The sequence below is a fragment of the Pelophylax lessonae genome (assembly GCF_965119305.1).
Source record: "Pelophylax lessonae genome assembly, chromosome: 3".
Lineage (NCBI taxonomy): Eukaryota > Metazoa > Chordata > Amphibia > Anura > Ranidae > Pelophylax > Pelophylax lessonae.
In genome coordinates, this window is record NC_138770.1 from 370,351,565 (window position 1) to 370,367,694 (window position 16,130).

The following is a 16,130-nucleotide window of genomic DNA, read 5'->3' on the forward strand; positions in this document are numbered from 1 at the left end:
TGCCAATGCAAGTCAATGGGAAGCACAGAGAAAATGGCTGCACCATGCAGGTCAATGGGGAGAAATTCTCCTTTGCCCATACTAAATATGGCAGCCTCTACAGCGTGTCATGCGGTCAGGGGACCACAAATTGGAGGTCACAGGGGATCTGCAACAAGACTCAGCAGGAAAATGTACCATTTTCACCCCCTCCCCCAGGATGCCAGGCGCTGCAGCAATAGCACCCCCTAGGTGAAAGCCGCAATAAGGGCAGGGGGTGGGGGAGGGGGGCAGGGCACAGGGACAGGTATCCTGACAGGCCAGGGGGATCTTTTAGGAAGTACTAGGTCTTATCATCCCCAGGATTGGGCCCATATCCCCCCCCCCCTTCCCAAGACCACTAAGGGATATGGGGGGGCTGTTTTAACTCACCACACCATGGGCCGGGTGGAGTCCACTCCGGACAGATCACCTACCACCCGGAGTGGGGGTGCTGCCAGCCGAGAGGTACGCTGCGACTCAGGGCGTTCCAGGTCGTCGCGTCCCAGTGAGACATCCACTCGCAGGCTCGTCCCCATACAAAGCGGGGCTCTGTCGAGGCCTAGTGCAGGACGATAACCTGCTCACGCTCGTAGGCCAGGCTGGGAGAGCTTAAGGATCTAGATTGTCCAATGAGAAAACTCAGCTGGCAATTGCTTGTAGTTCACAAGGAGGAACACTTACTAGCAGAAGTCAGTAAAGAAAATAAAACAAAATATTCTTAAAAGAATGAAAAACAGAGAAGTCACAGCAGGAAACCTAAGTCCTACTTCTTCACTAGGCAGAAACAAACTGGTATGCTGGAGCAGGGTGTGTGGGGTTATGTCTATAGGGACAGCCCCCGTAGGCATGGTAAACTGTTTTTTTCCTGCCTAGTACTACTCCTGTAGGGGGCAGCATAGCCCAATGGTATAAGAAGCATAAGAACTGCGTCTGTCAATGGACAATAGAGAAATCCAATTTTCTTAAATTGGACATCCCAGGACTTACTGACCTGTGCCCGAATATCCACCTTACAGACCAAAACGGAGGTGTAATGCTCAAAAGCCCACAAAGAATAAACACTTCTGGTGGAGTGGGCCTTCATAGGAAAGGGAGGAACCCTACCTTTCAGGTCATATGCCTGAGTAATGATTTGTCTAATCCACCTACTGATTGTGGCTCAAGGGGTAGCCCATCACTTCTGGGAGCCTTTAGGCAACACAAATGGGGCATCCGACTGACAAAAAGGCTGCAGCAACGAGTTTAATTCAAACAGCTGTAACTACAAGCAAACAGCAGAATACAAACTGCTTAGGAGGCTTTGGAGGCAGACAAGGGTTAGGCAAAACTATTTCCCAATATAATAAAAATGCTGTCAATGCTGGGAGTGGGAGGAGTCATGCTGGGCAGGATCAATTTTCCTGGAGGTGGAGCACAACTCAAGGCCCTGCTGTCTGTCAATGGACGCAAACAGCAGGGACTGAGCCAGCACAAGTACCCCCATTAGTAGGCAGCTTGCTTGGGGGAGGGGGGTTTGTAGTACCCAAAAGGGAGAAGGAGCCAGGAATGCCGGTGGGGGACCCCAGAAAAAGAGGATCAGGGCTGATTTAGGAAAAAACACTGCACAGAGCAGGTAAGTAGAACATGTTTGCCATTAAAAAAAAAAATAAATGGTTGGGGAAACATATTCGTGTACCGCCTGCCAGCCCGTGCTGCAATTGGACACAGCATGAGTTTGGCAGCCAAACGTCGGTACTTAAAACTCTCCATAGGCTAAGCTTTAAGAATGTATACAGGTTACCAATTTAGATTAACAAAGGAGGTCTAGTGCTAGAATTACTGCTCTTGCTCTACGTTCACAGCCATACCGCACATGTGTAGTTTAAACACTGTTTTTAAATGCGAGCGTGACCTATGTACAGTATGTGTTCACTTCTGCGTGCAAGCACAAGGGGATGGGGAGGTTCGCTTTAAATCTTTTTTTTTTTTTTACACTTCCCTTTTAATTTTTCATTCACTTTAGTTGATATTACAAGGAATGTATAGCCTGAAAGAAAAAAAAAAAAAAAATCAACCGATCTCAGGCTTTCCAGGAAAAAAACAAAAACAAAACGGCCAGCTCTATGGTAAATCGCTGCTGGAAGATTCATACTCTGGCTTCCCAATCACACAGGCGAGACGGGAGAAGCACCGGAGGGGTTTAAATGTTCTTAGCCTGGCCACAGGTGCACTTTACCACAGGAAAAGGCAGAAGTGTGATTAATTGAGAAATACAAAAGCACAGAACTTAATATAATTAAAATACTACCATGTGTAAGGAGTTTGTTAGCAGAAATTCTTTGATGAATAAAAAGTAGAAAGTACAAGATCATGACAAGTCCACTCGTAAGCATTGCAATGAAACCAGTTCTGAAAAGTATATATTACTAGAAATGGTTCAAGTGATTGCATTAAAAGATGCAGGAAATGTAAACAACAAATTCATTATTAAAACATACTCAGCACTGGTCTTTATGGTGTTGTTTGAGATGGTCAAAGCACTGTTCACATCCAATGGGTGCAGGCAGAGAATATCCTGATTGTTCTTGGTACGAATCCAAGAAAGTCCTTTTCGGTATGACAGGCCTAGAGTTTATAAACATACATAAGTATATGAAACACAAAACAAAAAAATGTTTTTTTTTGCTCACTGTATATACATAGGATTAAACCCTCATTTGTAAAAACCACAAAAGATATTACAAGAAAAGATTGTACCAATCTTCATCGATACAAAAAGAATAAACACATTTAAAAAATCATGTTGTGACAGCTGTTTAATATATGCATAGATTACATATTAACCATATTTGTCAAAATACAATACTCCCACATCTGTTAGTCAGCGATTCAACAATGTATATACAAATGTTAATCATTGAACACAGCGCTCCATAGTCAGAACCATAGGGTTATATAGCCGCCTACAGGAGTAGGACACTACACAGAAAAACACAACTTGGCTACGCCAATAGGCAGTCCTAGCTGGTATACATTCCCCTCTGCTATAGGTCTTTAGTTTAGTAACAAGCAGTATTAGAAGTATCAACACTCCATAGAGGGTTGGGTGCTGTGTCAGTCAATGAACTGAGAGAAATAGATTTTACATTAACAAAAATCCTATTTTCTCTTTCGTTCACTAACACAGTGCTCCATATTCAGAATCATGTGGACTTCCCCTAGCAGTGCCAAAAACATGAGGGTGGGACAAAAACCCCTGGGCTAAACAAAAGAAGCCAACCAGATAACAGGAGCAAAAAAAAAAAAAAAAACACACAACTGGAGCCCAACCTGAACAATACACCCCCAAAGAGGAAACAGACCCTCCAAACAGCAGCCTGCAAAACCTTGCAGCCAAAATAAGCATCCACAGATGCCAAAACATCCACTTTGCAGAATTTAATGAAACTGTGCACCGACGGCCAGGTGGTCGCCTTGCAAACCTGCGCCACTGACACCTGATGACGGATGGCCCAAGAAGCACCTGAGTAGAGTGCGCCATCACAGGGAAAGGAGGAACCCGACCCTTGATAAAAATAGGCCTGAATCACAGTCTGTATGATCCATCTTGAGATGGTAAGCCGAAGAAGCGGCCAGCCCTTTTCTTGGTCCGTCTAACCACAAAAAGCGAGTCTGACATCCGAAAGGACTCAGTAGCTGTCAAATACACCCAAATCGCACCAACAACATCCAGAGCATGCAACGCAAATTCCTTCGTATGAGCGGGCCTGAGACACAAGGAAGGCAACACAAGGTCTTCATTCAAATGGAATGCCCCACCCCACCGGACAACTATTGAAACACCTCCGGAGGAAGGGACCACGCCCCTTGGTCCAACGCCTGCTGACTGAGGTAATCTGCCTGCCAGTTTTCCATGCCAGGAATGTGCACGGCAGAGAGGGCTGGAACGATACGTTCTGCCCACCGTAGAATTCCGGCTAACTCCACAGCCGCCAGGACACTTTTTGTGCCCCCCAGGTGATTGACATAAGCCACGGCCATGGCATTGTCCGATTGAATGCGCACTGGACATCCCTGAAGATGATCCATCCAATGGTCCAGACACAGTCTGATTAAAGACATTGATCAGTAGTCTGTATTCTTCCAGTGTCCAGATCCCCTGAGCAGAATGCTTGCCGATGAAGCCTCCCCAGCCGGACAGGCTGGCATCAGTGGTGACCACAGTCCAATACAATGGGAGGAAGGATTTGCCCAGACGAAGTGCTGGAGAAAAAAGCCACCATATCAGGGACTCCTTTGTTACCTGACTCAGCCGGATCCGATTGTCCAGTGACTGCGGAGTCTTGTCACATTTAGCCCAGCACCCGCATGCAACCCCGGGGGGATGACGATCTGCTGGACAGCAGGAGACAAAATGCAGCCTGCAATTTCTGGAGTTTGTCCAGAGGAAGGAGCACTCTGGCTAAGGCCGAGTCCAGAGTCAGACCCAGATAGTCCAGCTTTGTGGATGAAACCAGAGTAGACTTCTGAAAAATCTGAATCCAGCCGAACTCCCACAGAGTTTGTATGGTGATCTCCAGGTTTTCCACCAGAGCAGTAGGAAACTGAGTTCGCAGAAGGATGTCGTCAAAGTAGCCCAGCACCAAAATCCCCCATTGGCGTGACAAAGCTATCACCGGTGCTAACACTTTTGTGAAGACCCGAGTAGCAGTGGCGAGACCAAAGGGGAAAAGCCACAAACTGATAATGCTCCTCCCCCACGGCAAAATGAAGGAAGCACTGGTGACCGTCACATATGGGAGTTTGAAGGTAAACATCCTTGATATTGATAGAGGCAAGAAAATCCACCTGACACAAGGATGCCACCACCGTGCGAATGGACTCCATTCTGAACTTCTGTACTTGCATAAAGCAGTTCAGTTCCTCGAGGTGCAGGATTGGGCGCACCTTGCCTTCCTTTCTGGGAACTGTACACTGGTTTGAGTAAAAACCCTGAAAACGTTCCCAAATCGGAACCGGGACAATCACCCCTTGAAGTAACAGGTCTTGTACCGCCCCAAACAGACCCTTGTAAGCGGTCTGGGGACAGGCGCAAGTTCAAAGGGAAAACTTGCCAGGGAGAAAGAGCTGGAACAAATTACTTTGTGGACCCACTTGTCTTGCACCCGGGAAGTCCACAAGTCCGGAAACCAGCGAAAATGTCCTGCCACCCCGAGACAGTTCAGGGTGCACCTTCATGCTGAAGGAGCCTTGTCTGCGGGTCTGGAGAAGCCCGCTCTCGGCTTGCCAGAGCAGGTTCATTTGGATCCTCCAGAGCAGGCCGTGAAAGGCTTTCGAGCACTTGTCAGTCGACCGGGAAGAACGAAAAAACTTCCTTTGAGCCGAGAAGGAGAGCCCACATTACAATGAGGTTCCTTGATCTTAGTAGCCTGCGGAAGAAAGGTACTCTTCCCTCCTGTGACACCTTTAATGTCGTCATCCAGGGTAGCTCCAAACAGGCGATCTCCTTAAAAGGGTAGATCAGTCAAGGCCTTTTTAGAAGTCTGGTTCGCAGACCAGCATTTGAGCGAAAAGACACACCGAAGGACCACTGCTGAAACAGAGCAGCATCCAAAGAGGCATCACAGAAACAGCAGCCCCTGGACTAGCTGCTCCGCCAGCTCAGCAAAGGCAAGGGGGAGCTACTCTTGTCAAGGCTTAAAAGCTTAGCCCACTCAGTCAGAGTTTGCAACACTAGGGCAATGGTGAATACCGGTCTCATTGCAGAACCAGCCAGAGTGTACATAATGCGGGCCACAGCCTCTGCCTTACTGTCAGCCGGATCCTTAACGACCAGGGACTCTTCAAACTGAATCATGGTTGTCTTGTTCAATTTGGAAAAAGGAGGGTCCACCACCAGCACTTCTTAATAAGGGACTCCTCACAGGGGGTTAAGCCTAGAAAATTACTTAGGGACCCCAAGGGCACGCTTTGGTCATCCCCACTCTTTAGCGACAATTTTGTCAAAATTGGCAGGGAAAGGAAACACCTTTGCCACTCTAGGTGGCTTGTGAGTGCCAAAGGGAACCTGCGCCTCCATCGCAGCTGCTACCTCCATCTAAGGTCACACGCACAGATACAATCAGTGCGGTTGCAGATGTGGATAAATCATCCTCATTATCAGAGGACTGCAGACCCAGCAGGGTGAACCACGTCCGCGGCGGCCAAATTAGATTCCAGAATCTGATGAGACGGGGGGGGGGGGGTGGATGGTTGGGACCCAGAGGGCCCCTCAGCCTCAGAGAGGGGATCAGGTGGGCAGATGTGCTCCAAAGACTCCATGAGTCACCAGTGGGACCCCACAAAATGGTGTAAAACGCTGCAAGGGACAACCCCAATCGCGCTGGCAGCACCACTCGGTTGTAAGGCACAAAGCACCAAGCGATCCTCAGCAGAGAGGGAGAGAACCCCACCAGACTCACCACCCAGCAGAAACAGGCACCTGCAGCCACCAGGATAATCTGCACTGCACGCGTGGCGATCAGGAAGTCAAAAGATTCAGGAGTCAGCACCAGGGGATGAGGAGGGGCTTCCATCTCTGAAATCACCGCTCACAGAACTCCACTGCCATGGCCGCCACTATTTTCAATGGCAAACCACTGCAAAATGGCATCCAGACTACAAAAACATGGCCACCGTGCATAGAAACACACAGGTCACAACAAAATGGAGGCACCACAAGACTTCCAGGGACCCAGGAGGAATCCCTAGGCCTCAAGGAAAGACACAGGCAGGACAGGGGGTCCTGACAGGAGCCCCCACTAGGTACAACCCCCCCATACAGCCGATCATCCAGACGCCAGAGGAGCACCCCCCAGTGCCAGTATAGCGCCCTGCCCCGACCCAGGGAATTGGACCAGACCACCCAAACAGCCCCAGCATAAGTGAAAGGGGTAGGATGGGGGGACAGATGAAAGGGGGGTGCCTGACGGGAAGGAGGGGAACCAGAGGGTCCGACTGTCCCAAGGAGGGGCCCACATCCAGGGAGGAGGGGGGGCAGCTTCTCACCATACCAGTAACCGGGTGGGCACCGCTCCAGACAGAACCCCTCTCCATCAAAATAGGGGGCTGTTAGCCAGAAGGAACGCTGCGACTCGGGCCGAGACCCGGTCGTATGCAACCTCACGAGGCATTTAATTTGCAGGTCAGCCCCTGTCCAGTGGGGCTCTGTCTTGGCCGACCTAGCGCGGAGGAAAGGTCTGCACGCGTTAGCTGGCCAGACTGGGGTGACCAATGGATCTAGATTGTCCAGCCCATTGCCCACTCCAGCAGTTGATTGTAGACCTCACAGGAAAAATACAGTAGAAAAAATTTCTATCTAAAGAAGAAATTAGCCAGGACCAGAAATCCCAGCAAGGAACTAGGTCCTTACTCCTGACTAGGTGGAAAAAAAAACTGAGTACCTATAGCAGAGAGAGGGAGTATACCCCCCTGGACTGACCATAGGCATTGCCAGATTCTTTTACTGCCTATTGTCCTACTCCTGTAGAGGGCAGTATAACCCAATGGTTATAAAGATCAGAAACTTTGTCCGTCAATGAACGGAAGAAATCATTTTTTTTTTTTTTTTTTAAGAAAAAGTATCCCCATCCAGTACTTAACATTCAGCTTCACGCAAACACCAGCCAGCTAGGAGTTTTGAAATTGTTCCAGCCTGGTACTTTCCAGTATTGCTGACCACTCCTACAAGAAGGGCTTCTCTATCACATGAACAATACCAGAGCATTCAAAAGAAAAAAAATCAACTGCAATTATTTACAACAAAATTTAACTAAACAGTCACTGAATTGTAAAGAAGAAAAGCCTTATTTTGGATGTGCCTTAGAATCTTGCTTTATTTACACCCATTGATTTGACATACCAATAACTGACAACTGTAAGCATTTACTCTGAACAAGGTATCAATGTAGTGAATAATTGAATAAACTCATAGGAACGGCAAAAGGATAACGAAAAGCTGTTAAAGAAAAAAAAAAAAAAAAAAAACGAAACAAAGTTTATTGAAGGATAAGAATGCAGGGTGCAATGCAGGACTCCTGCAGACTGTCAGGGTAAGTTGTCTGCTCGCACAAGTCGGCAGTTACACAATGACAGGAAGAAACAAACTACCAAGAGCCCTCAGAGCTGGTAGTTCACTGAGAACTACAAGCCAACAGCCGCAAAGGCTGTCAGTACTTGTAGTTCTCCCATTCACAAAACTCTAAATTAATGATGTGTCTGGGTGGGCAGAGCCCGGCATGGCCGCTTTTTTTTTTTTTTTAAACTGTGACCGTGAGTTCGGAGAGAAGATCCCCAGCTCGCTGTCACTAGAGGCTGGGTCAGGAAGAGGCTGCAGCAGTGGGAACATATTCCACCTAAAAAACGGTGGAACAAGTAGCATGTTCCCAAAGGTGAACCTATCTATCAATGTACAAAAACCCTAAATCATTAAATTGGTTGTAAACCCCATTCATGAAATCTGACCTATCTGTAGTGTTTACTTATCGCTCTCCAAAAGCCTTCAGTGCAGTGTCTTTCTGCTGGTCTGTTCCTCCGTTAGTCGCTTCTGACAAGTTATGCAACACATGAGATAAAAGCAGCTGGAAATTTGTGTCACTGAGGGTGCTTAGAGATAGATACGCAGGGAGCTGGTCTATTCACAGTATAGCTCTGCATGTAAATGTGTTCCTCTGCCTATCTGGAGTGGGGGGTGTGTGCCTTTCCTCCAATCAGCTATCACACACTCATTATACATTATTCCTCAGCTATCACACGGAGCATGTCCAGAATCAACACCCACCCCTATGTGCTGCTGAAAACAGGAAGAAAGATTTTTAACAAAATTAGCACTTTCCAAAGAGTGTAGAAAAGGAAAAACAGCATATATACATGTAAAACTTATGTAGGAGGATTTGCTTTATCTCTCTGTATCATCTGAGGTTGTTCACTTCACTGGGTATAAGAGAGGGTTTACAACCACTATTAATTACCCAAATGCAAAACAAGGTAAGGTGCATGCATAAAAAAAAATGTAACAAATGCAAAGGAGAATTTACTCACCACATCTGGCTAGCATTTTGAAAAGTTCAGATAGAGCTCTCTGCTTCTGCAAAAGGATGTTCTTGGCCTCAGACTTCTGCTTCTCTTTTTCAGCGGTTTGGTTTACTTTAAGATTCTGAAGCTCTTTCACAGACTCTGTGACACCTTCTGCAATTAAATCAGATACCCCAGGCTGAATAATCACATTATGGCTCAATATGGTGGTGATTTTTAACTAAATAGTAACATGCTTGAACCATCAAAGAAAAATTGCACACAATGAGAAAAAACTGGAAGAGACAATATACATGCCTATAAATTCACTGAGATTTTCAAACAATGCTGGCATTTGGCTCTTCTTTATAAATGTAGTGCACAGTTTCCTCATCTTCTTCGTCAATTTAGGCAGGCGATGCTGAAGAGACTCTGAAGAATAAACATCCTCCCCACAGTTTATCTGTAAAAACAAATGTGCGAATGAACGCATATAATAAGTGATTTTAGCAAGACATACCATCCTACTTTAAAATCAAAAATGAACATGAAAAAAAAAAAAAAAAAAAAGACAAATGCTTGTAAAACCACATATCCACAATAAACAAATTTTGATGACTGAGTATTGGGATCTGGGGTGTAGGTCTGGAGCATGTTACACTCAAATTATGGTGCAACGTGCTCTGAAAGGTGAACTTTGGTGAAGGCCTGTCGGGATTATTGGGGGTGATTAAAATAATAATAGGTAAAAAAAAATGGATTTAAAAAGCCATGTATATTCAGTCATATAAGATTCTGAAGAGTTTAACTTCCATCTTGTTTTAAGGTGAAAGAAAGTTCATATATGTTCTGTTGCAAACTTTCTTTTACAATAGGGTCTTATACTTTCAGCAGATGTCTCTGTTTTCTTTGGGCATAAATAAGTGGAAAACTGACGTTCTTTTAGATAAGACTCAGACAAGCTGACGCTATGTTAAGGGGGTGATGTCTCCTTAATTGTCTGTATTCTAAAGATGAACAATAGGTGCATTTAAACTATAAGTTTTAAAAGATACATCATTATGTGTGAAGATATTAGCCATAATTATGTCATTATATTATGTAAGGCATATACATATATATTTAGGAATGTTATATCACATTTTGGGTTTATATTCTTACAGTAGTAATCTTACTTGGAATTATTCTTTCTATTAAGTGTAAGAACATATGTATCTTGTCACTAATTACCTTATTTCAGAGAAGTTTGTGTTTAAGTGTTCAAGGTATCATAGATCTTCCAGTCCTAGACGCTATGTCTGACTGTTATGTCAGAATTCAAAGTAATGGACTTTCACTGGCCATAGGTCAATAAGGTCACCTTTTATAGTAGGCCATTGTATGTTGTGACGTATGTTAAGCACGAAATTTAATGAACAGTGCAATACTGCCTCCTGTAGACGAAATACCAAATGCAGTCTTGGGGTATTTTAGATATTTCCCATATAGAAATATTATATTGTATTAAAAATAATTATTATTGAAATGGCGTTACTTGCCAAGGTGAATGATGGAGATACAGATTGACATTTATGTATGTACTGGTATGGACAAAGTTTTATGTTGTGTTATATGATTAATCTTAAATATAGAGGAATCATCCTTTAATTTTATTATCATACATTGGGTTAATTATCAGGAGAGGTGAGGCTTTGACCTCACCAGTTAAGGTATAGAATATCCCAACCAATGGGGATAATGTTTCATCCCTCTGGGTTTAACTTATGGTAATTTTAATAGCCCTTTGTTCATACCATATAAAAGAACAACCCAGATGAGAGAGCAGACACACATCACTACTGACAACATACAATACACATACATCACACACACTACTACATCCCTCGATATACTCATCCAGACATACTCCATCTTGCTCCATCATTCATCTGAAACTTTGAGGGACGCCAAACGAAACTCCTCCCTCACTATCCACCATCTTAAGAAAGGCACCCATCTTAGGACTCTGGTAACGACCATTTGAAGCTAACAGCCATCTTAAGTGTGGTAAATATGCCTTGCTATATTATTTGATTTTATTCAATATTGTTTATTCCTTCCTTATATGTTTTATATTGCATATTTAAGGGTAATAAGATTACAATCCCAGCCGTATAAACCATAGTAGATTTTTCTCTAAAAAGCGGATTTTTGTTTTTATACACTTTTATTAATATCAGATTCAGCGCATTATTGCGATTTTAGTCTTCCGTTTTGCTTGGGTTATTCTCGCTCCATCTGCAGTGGAATGACTTTCGGCCGTGTGATTCGCAGACAATTGTGGTCTGTTTATATAGAACACTTACTTATGGTTTATGCTATACCTGGAGAAATGGTAATCTTGCTTTCGTTTTGCTTTCACTTTGTTTCAGTTTCACTTTCATTATTGAGCTAAACATCATTGTTTTAAGTTTGTATTTTATGTAGAGTTGTTTCTTTGTGTGATTTTCATTTTTGATCATATATTGTGATTACACGTCTTGTGAATATTTTATATATATTCCTTACTGTAGACTGTACTCACTGAGATTGGTATATGCTTTTAAAAAGAAATTAATCAATTAAAAAGAATTCACTACATATTGATTTGTGGAAATAGGTGAAGATTCTCCTTCCTCATAGAGCTTTGCTTATTAACCATAGACACGGTTATATTCAGAGCAGTATAAATTTCTGACATAATGAAGTACGAGCGCGAGATATTATTATTAAATATTCTTAGGGCTCTTTCACACGGGCGTTCCGTATGTCCGTTTTTCATCCCATCCGTTTGCGGATGAAAAACTGACATAATGTATCTCTATGTAAATACGGATGTCAGCGGATGATCATCCACTGACATCCGTTTTTCGTCCGTTCCGTTCAGTTTTTTGGAACGGAAGAGAAGCCTATTTTTTTCTTCCGTTCAAAAAACGTAACAGATGCAAAAACAGATGTCAGGTGTCATCTGCTGACATCCGTATTTACATAGAGATACATTATGTCAGTTTTTCATCCGCAAACAGATGGGATGAAAAACGGACATACGGAGCGGATGACACAAGTGTCATCCGTGTCAGTTTCAAAAAAAGGAACTAATCGGGCACAAAAAACTGAACGCCCGTGTGAAAGGAGCCTTACAGGCCAAAATACAAAAAACAGTTACATTTTTCTGACCAAGAAACGTGCAAGCACAAGGAAAAACTGGATTTTCGTGTTACCGTAAAATCCATTTCTCTGAAGTTCATTGACAGAAGCAGCTCCATATAGGAGAAAAGCTTTATCAAGCCTATGGTGCCGTCCCTGCAGGCATACACCCACACACTCTGTACACACTCTGCAATAGGCTTCAGTTCCATTGCAAGCAGCATTTAGAGAAAAAAACACAACCCACTCAAGATAGAGTTCTGTCAATGAACTTCAGAGAAACCAAGATTTTTGTAAGATCTTACCGTAAAATCTTTTTATCTGCAGTCCATTGACAGACGCAGCCTCCAACTTCATTAGCTGAATGGGTTATGCTGCCCCCTGCAGGAGTAGTCTAGGCAGGAAAAATGTAAATGTACATGCCCACAGGGCCATCCTTACAGGCATAACCCACACACCCTCTGCTCAGAAAACCAGTTTAGTTGTAAGCAGTGAAAAAAAAAAAAAAAACATCCCCATATCAATGGACTTCAGAGAAAATTTTTTTACGGTAAGATCGTATAAAAAACTTGTTTTCTCTATCGTCCATTGACCGACGCAGCCTCCATCTTTATTAGCTGAATGGGACATCCTAAATCAGTGTAGGCATGAGGGGTGGGAAGAACGCAACCAGAAAGTAACGTAAACTCCAAGGCTAACTTAGCCCACTGGGTAACATGGAGCTCAACCAAACAGAAGCTCACCCAGGTTAAAGACCCTGAAGAGAAACAAAAAACATTATGAATATTATTATGAAACCGCAGCCTGCAAAACCTTGTGGCCAAAAGAGGCATCCGAAGAGAACAAATCCTCCTTGTAGAATTTTGTAAAGGTGTGCAGAGATGACCAAGTCGCTGCCTTACAACCTTGTACAACAGAGGCCTGAAAAGCCCAAGAGGCACTCAGTGCTCTAGTAGAATGAGCCTTCACAGAGAAAGGGGGAACCTGACCCTTGAGTGAATAAGCCTGAAAAACCGTCTGCCTCATCCCCCTCGAAATGGTCACAGCAGACGCAGCCAAACCTTTGCGAGGACCGTCCGTAAGGACAAAGTCAGATTGTATAAAGAACTCAGTAACCGTCAGATAAACTCTTATCGCCCGAACCACATCCAAAGAGTGCAAGGCAAATTCCTTCGGATGCTTAGGACATAAGACAACATGATGTCTTCATTAAGATGAACATCCGACACCACCTTAGGGAGAAAAGACGGATAAGGTCGGAGGTTCACTTAATCCCTGTGGACCACCAAATAAGGTGAATGACAGGACAGCGCTGCCAATTCAGATACTCTGCGAGCCGAAGTAATAGCCTCTAGGAAGGCAACCTTCTGCGACAAGGAAAGCAGAGAAATTTCCTATAGATTCTCAAAAGGAGGCCTTTGAAGAACAGACAAAATCAGATTGAGATCCCACGGGGGTAACGGAGATCTCCTTGGAGGAGCCAGATGACGCACCCCCTGAATAAAAGTGAGAATCAAACTACTTTAGTAGCCAACGGACGTAAGAAGTAAATAGGCAAGGCCGACACCTGACCTTTGATAGTACCCAGCGCCAGGTGCTGCTCAACTCCTTTGAGTAAAATGGGCAAAACCCTAGCTATAGAAAACAAGCGAGGTTGCAGCTGCAGCGATTCACACCATGAAATGTATGATTGCCACGTACGATGATGGATCTTCCTGGACGTCGACTTCCTGGACTTCAAAAGGGTAGGAATCACAGAGTCAGAAAGGCCTCTATCCCTCAACACCTTGCTTTCAACAGCCAAGCTGTTAAAGCCAGCGACTGTAAAGCAGGATGGAAGATCGGTCCTTAAGACATCAGATCTTCCCGCAGAGGAAGTCTCCATGGAGGATCTAGTTCCCCACAGGGTGGGACTAGAACGACCTACAGGCAAAAGTCAATCAAGTATTTTATGAAAAGATATTAAAAAAATTTTTTTTTAATAAATAATCATTAAAATGTCAAAAGCATGATGTGATGACAAAATACATAGAGGAAATTGATTTTAAACTGATTGTAGACACAGCAAAATGACAAAATGTCTTGTGATCACATCATAAAAGCCAATGAAAAATCTAGCAATCAGGATTTTGAAAAAAAGGACCGGATAATTGGCAGCAGCGAAGAAGAGATGAGCAAGGAGAGATGGTCCTGGGGTCCCCCCCGCAAAACCCTCTCTCCAACAGGATCCAAAACCCCAGAGCAGGACCAGAACATAGGGGTAAAACCAGACAATTGGAGACACTGTCTAAAACTGCAGAAGATGTCCCAATGTGTGTCGGCAGACACACACTGCTATCAAAGCCGGTGGGACACTCATTTTCTTTACAGGAGACGGCTTTGACAGCAGTGTGTGTCTGACACACATTGGGACATCTTCTGCAGTTTTAGACAGAGTCTCCAATCAAGAAAGAAAGGACCCGCTTAGCACGGGAGGTTTTTTAGAGGATTAAGGAAGAAGAGTACTCGACCCTTGATCAACTCATCTAGTGAGTCGCCAAACAAACGCTCTCCCAGAAAAGGGAGATCCGTCAGGGCTTTCTTGGAGGCTGACCAGCCGACCAGCTATTCAGCAAAACCATGCGCCATAGGGAAAACCCCACAGCTGAAACTCTGGCCGCCAGGGGAGCCACAACCAGGGGCGTATCACACAGGAACACCAGGGCCTGGGCCATCTGGTTCACAAGTTACATGAGTTTTGAGGGAACTACATCAGGGTCTAAGATCCCTTTCAGAACCCTAATCCATTCCATAACTGTCTGTGATACAAAAACAGACACAAAGACTGTTTCAAAATGGAACCCGCCAACACGGGAAGATGGCGGGAAAGGGATTCCACCCGCCTGTCCACTGGATTCGTAAAAACCGGGGAATCTTCCATAGGCACAATGGTAGATTTGTTCAACCTGGAAACAGGGTGGTACTCCTTACGTGGCACCATCCAACAGTTGGAGACCGTATCAGCAAAAGGATACCGGCGTTTAAAGCGTTTTGGCACAATTAGCACGTGCTTCACGCGTCACCATTGTTCATTCACAATATCATGAAAAGTCTCAGGACAGGGAAAAACCTTGTCAGACTTTTAGGTCTTGTGGGAGCCAAAGGCCACCCATGTCGCTACTAGTGTGGGCTCATCAGCCAATTTCAAAGTTTCCCTCACTGAAATAATAAGGGCTTCCACCAAAGCGCGTTCTCGCAATGCGGCTGAAGAAGACAGGTCCTCTTCACCATCTGACTGCGAGGACACCGACCCTTCAACTAGGGGGGCGTCCGTGGCGACCACATCAGCCTCTGAATCAGAGGACTCCACCAAAGATGGAGAAGGCAGTGGCCGTTTTCGGCTATTACTTTTTCATGACAAAATCAACTTTTATTGCCAGGTTTTCCAGAACTGCTGAAATCGTGGCCAGCGACTGCGACCTGGACTGTCCAAGAGTTGCAGAGTGGGTCTGAGGGTGAATTTATCGCCTGGGACTCCATAGTCAAAGTTAAAGAAAAACGGAGTACTGTCACTTTAAGAAGCACCGATCACAGTTCCCACCGCCGATCGCAGCGGTCTGCAGATTCCCCCTGAAATTTACAGTAGCAGCAGAGTGCGCAGGGATATTCCCGCAGGGACCGCAGTACTGTACCACCTCCAGAGAGTACCCTCCTCAATGGCCTGCAGCAGGAAGCAGAATCACAGGAAGTGACCTTGGCCTGGATGTAAAAAGGTCACGCTGCTAGTGCAGTTCAATAGGACTACACAAAAATGGTTGGCAATGCATGGTAATAGGAAGCACAGGGAAAATAGCTGCCAAATACAAGTCAATGGGAAAAATATACACGCCCACACTTAAGATGGCGGCGCCCACGGCGTGCCATGCGGCCAGGGA

The 16,130-nt window shown here is 44.8% G+C and overlaps 1 protein-coding gene across 2 annotated transcripts in view; it reads right to left on the reverse strand.

The window, feature by feature from the left end:
- Positions 1 to 16,130, reverse strand: part of MDN1 (midasin AAA ATPase 1) — a 902,759-nt gene that overhangs the window by 118,854 nt on the left and 767,775 nt on the right. For both annotated transcript variants that reach the window (XM_082250237.1, XM_082250236.1), the window contains exons 74-76: positions 9,370 to 9,514; positions 9,079 to 9,225; positions 2,499 to 2,625 (exon numbers count right to left, since the gene is read on the reverse strand). In XM_082250237.1, the coding sequence (XP_082106363.1) occupies positions 2,499 to 2,625; positions 9,079 to 9,225; positions 9,370 to 9,514 (419 nt within the window). The remainder of the gene's footprint in view (positions 1 to 2,498; positions 2,626 to 9,078; positions 9,226 to 9,369; positions 9,515 to 16,130) is intronic.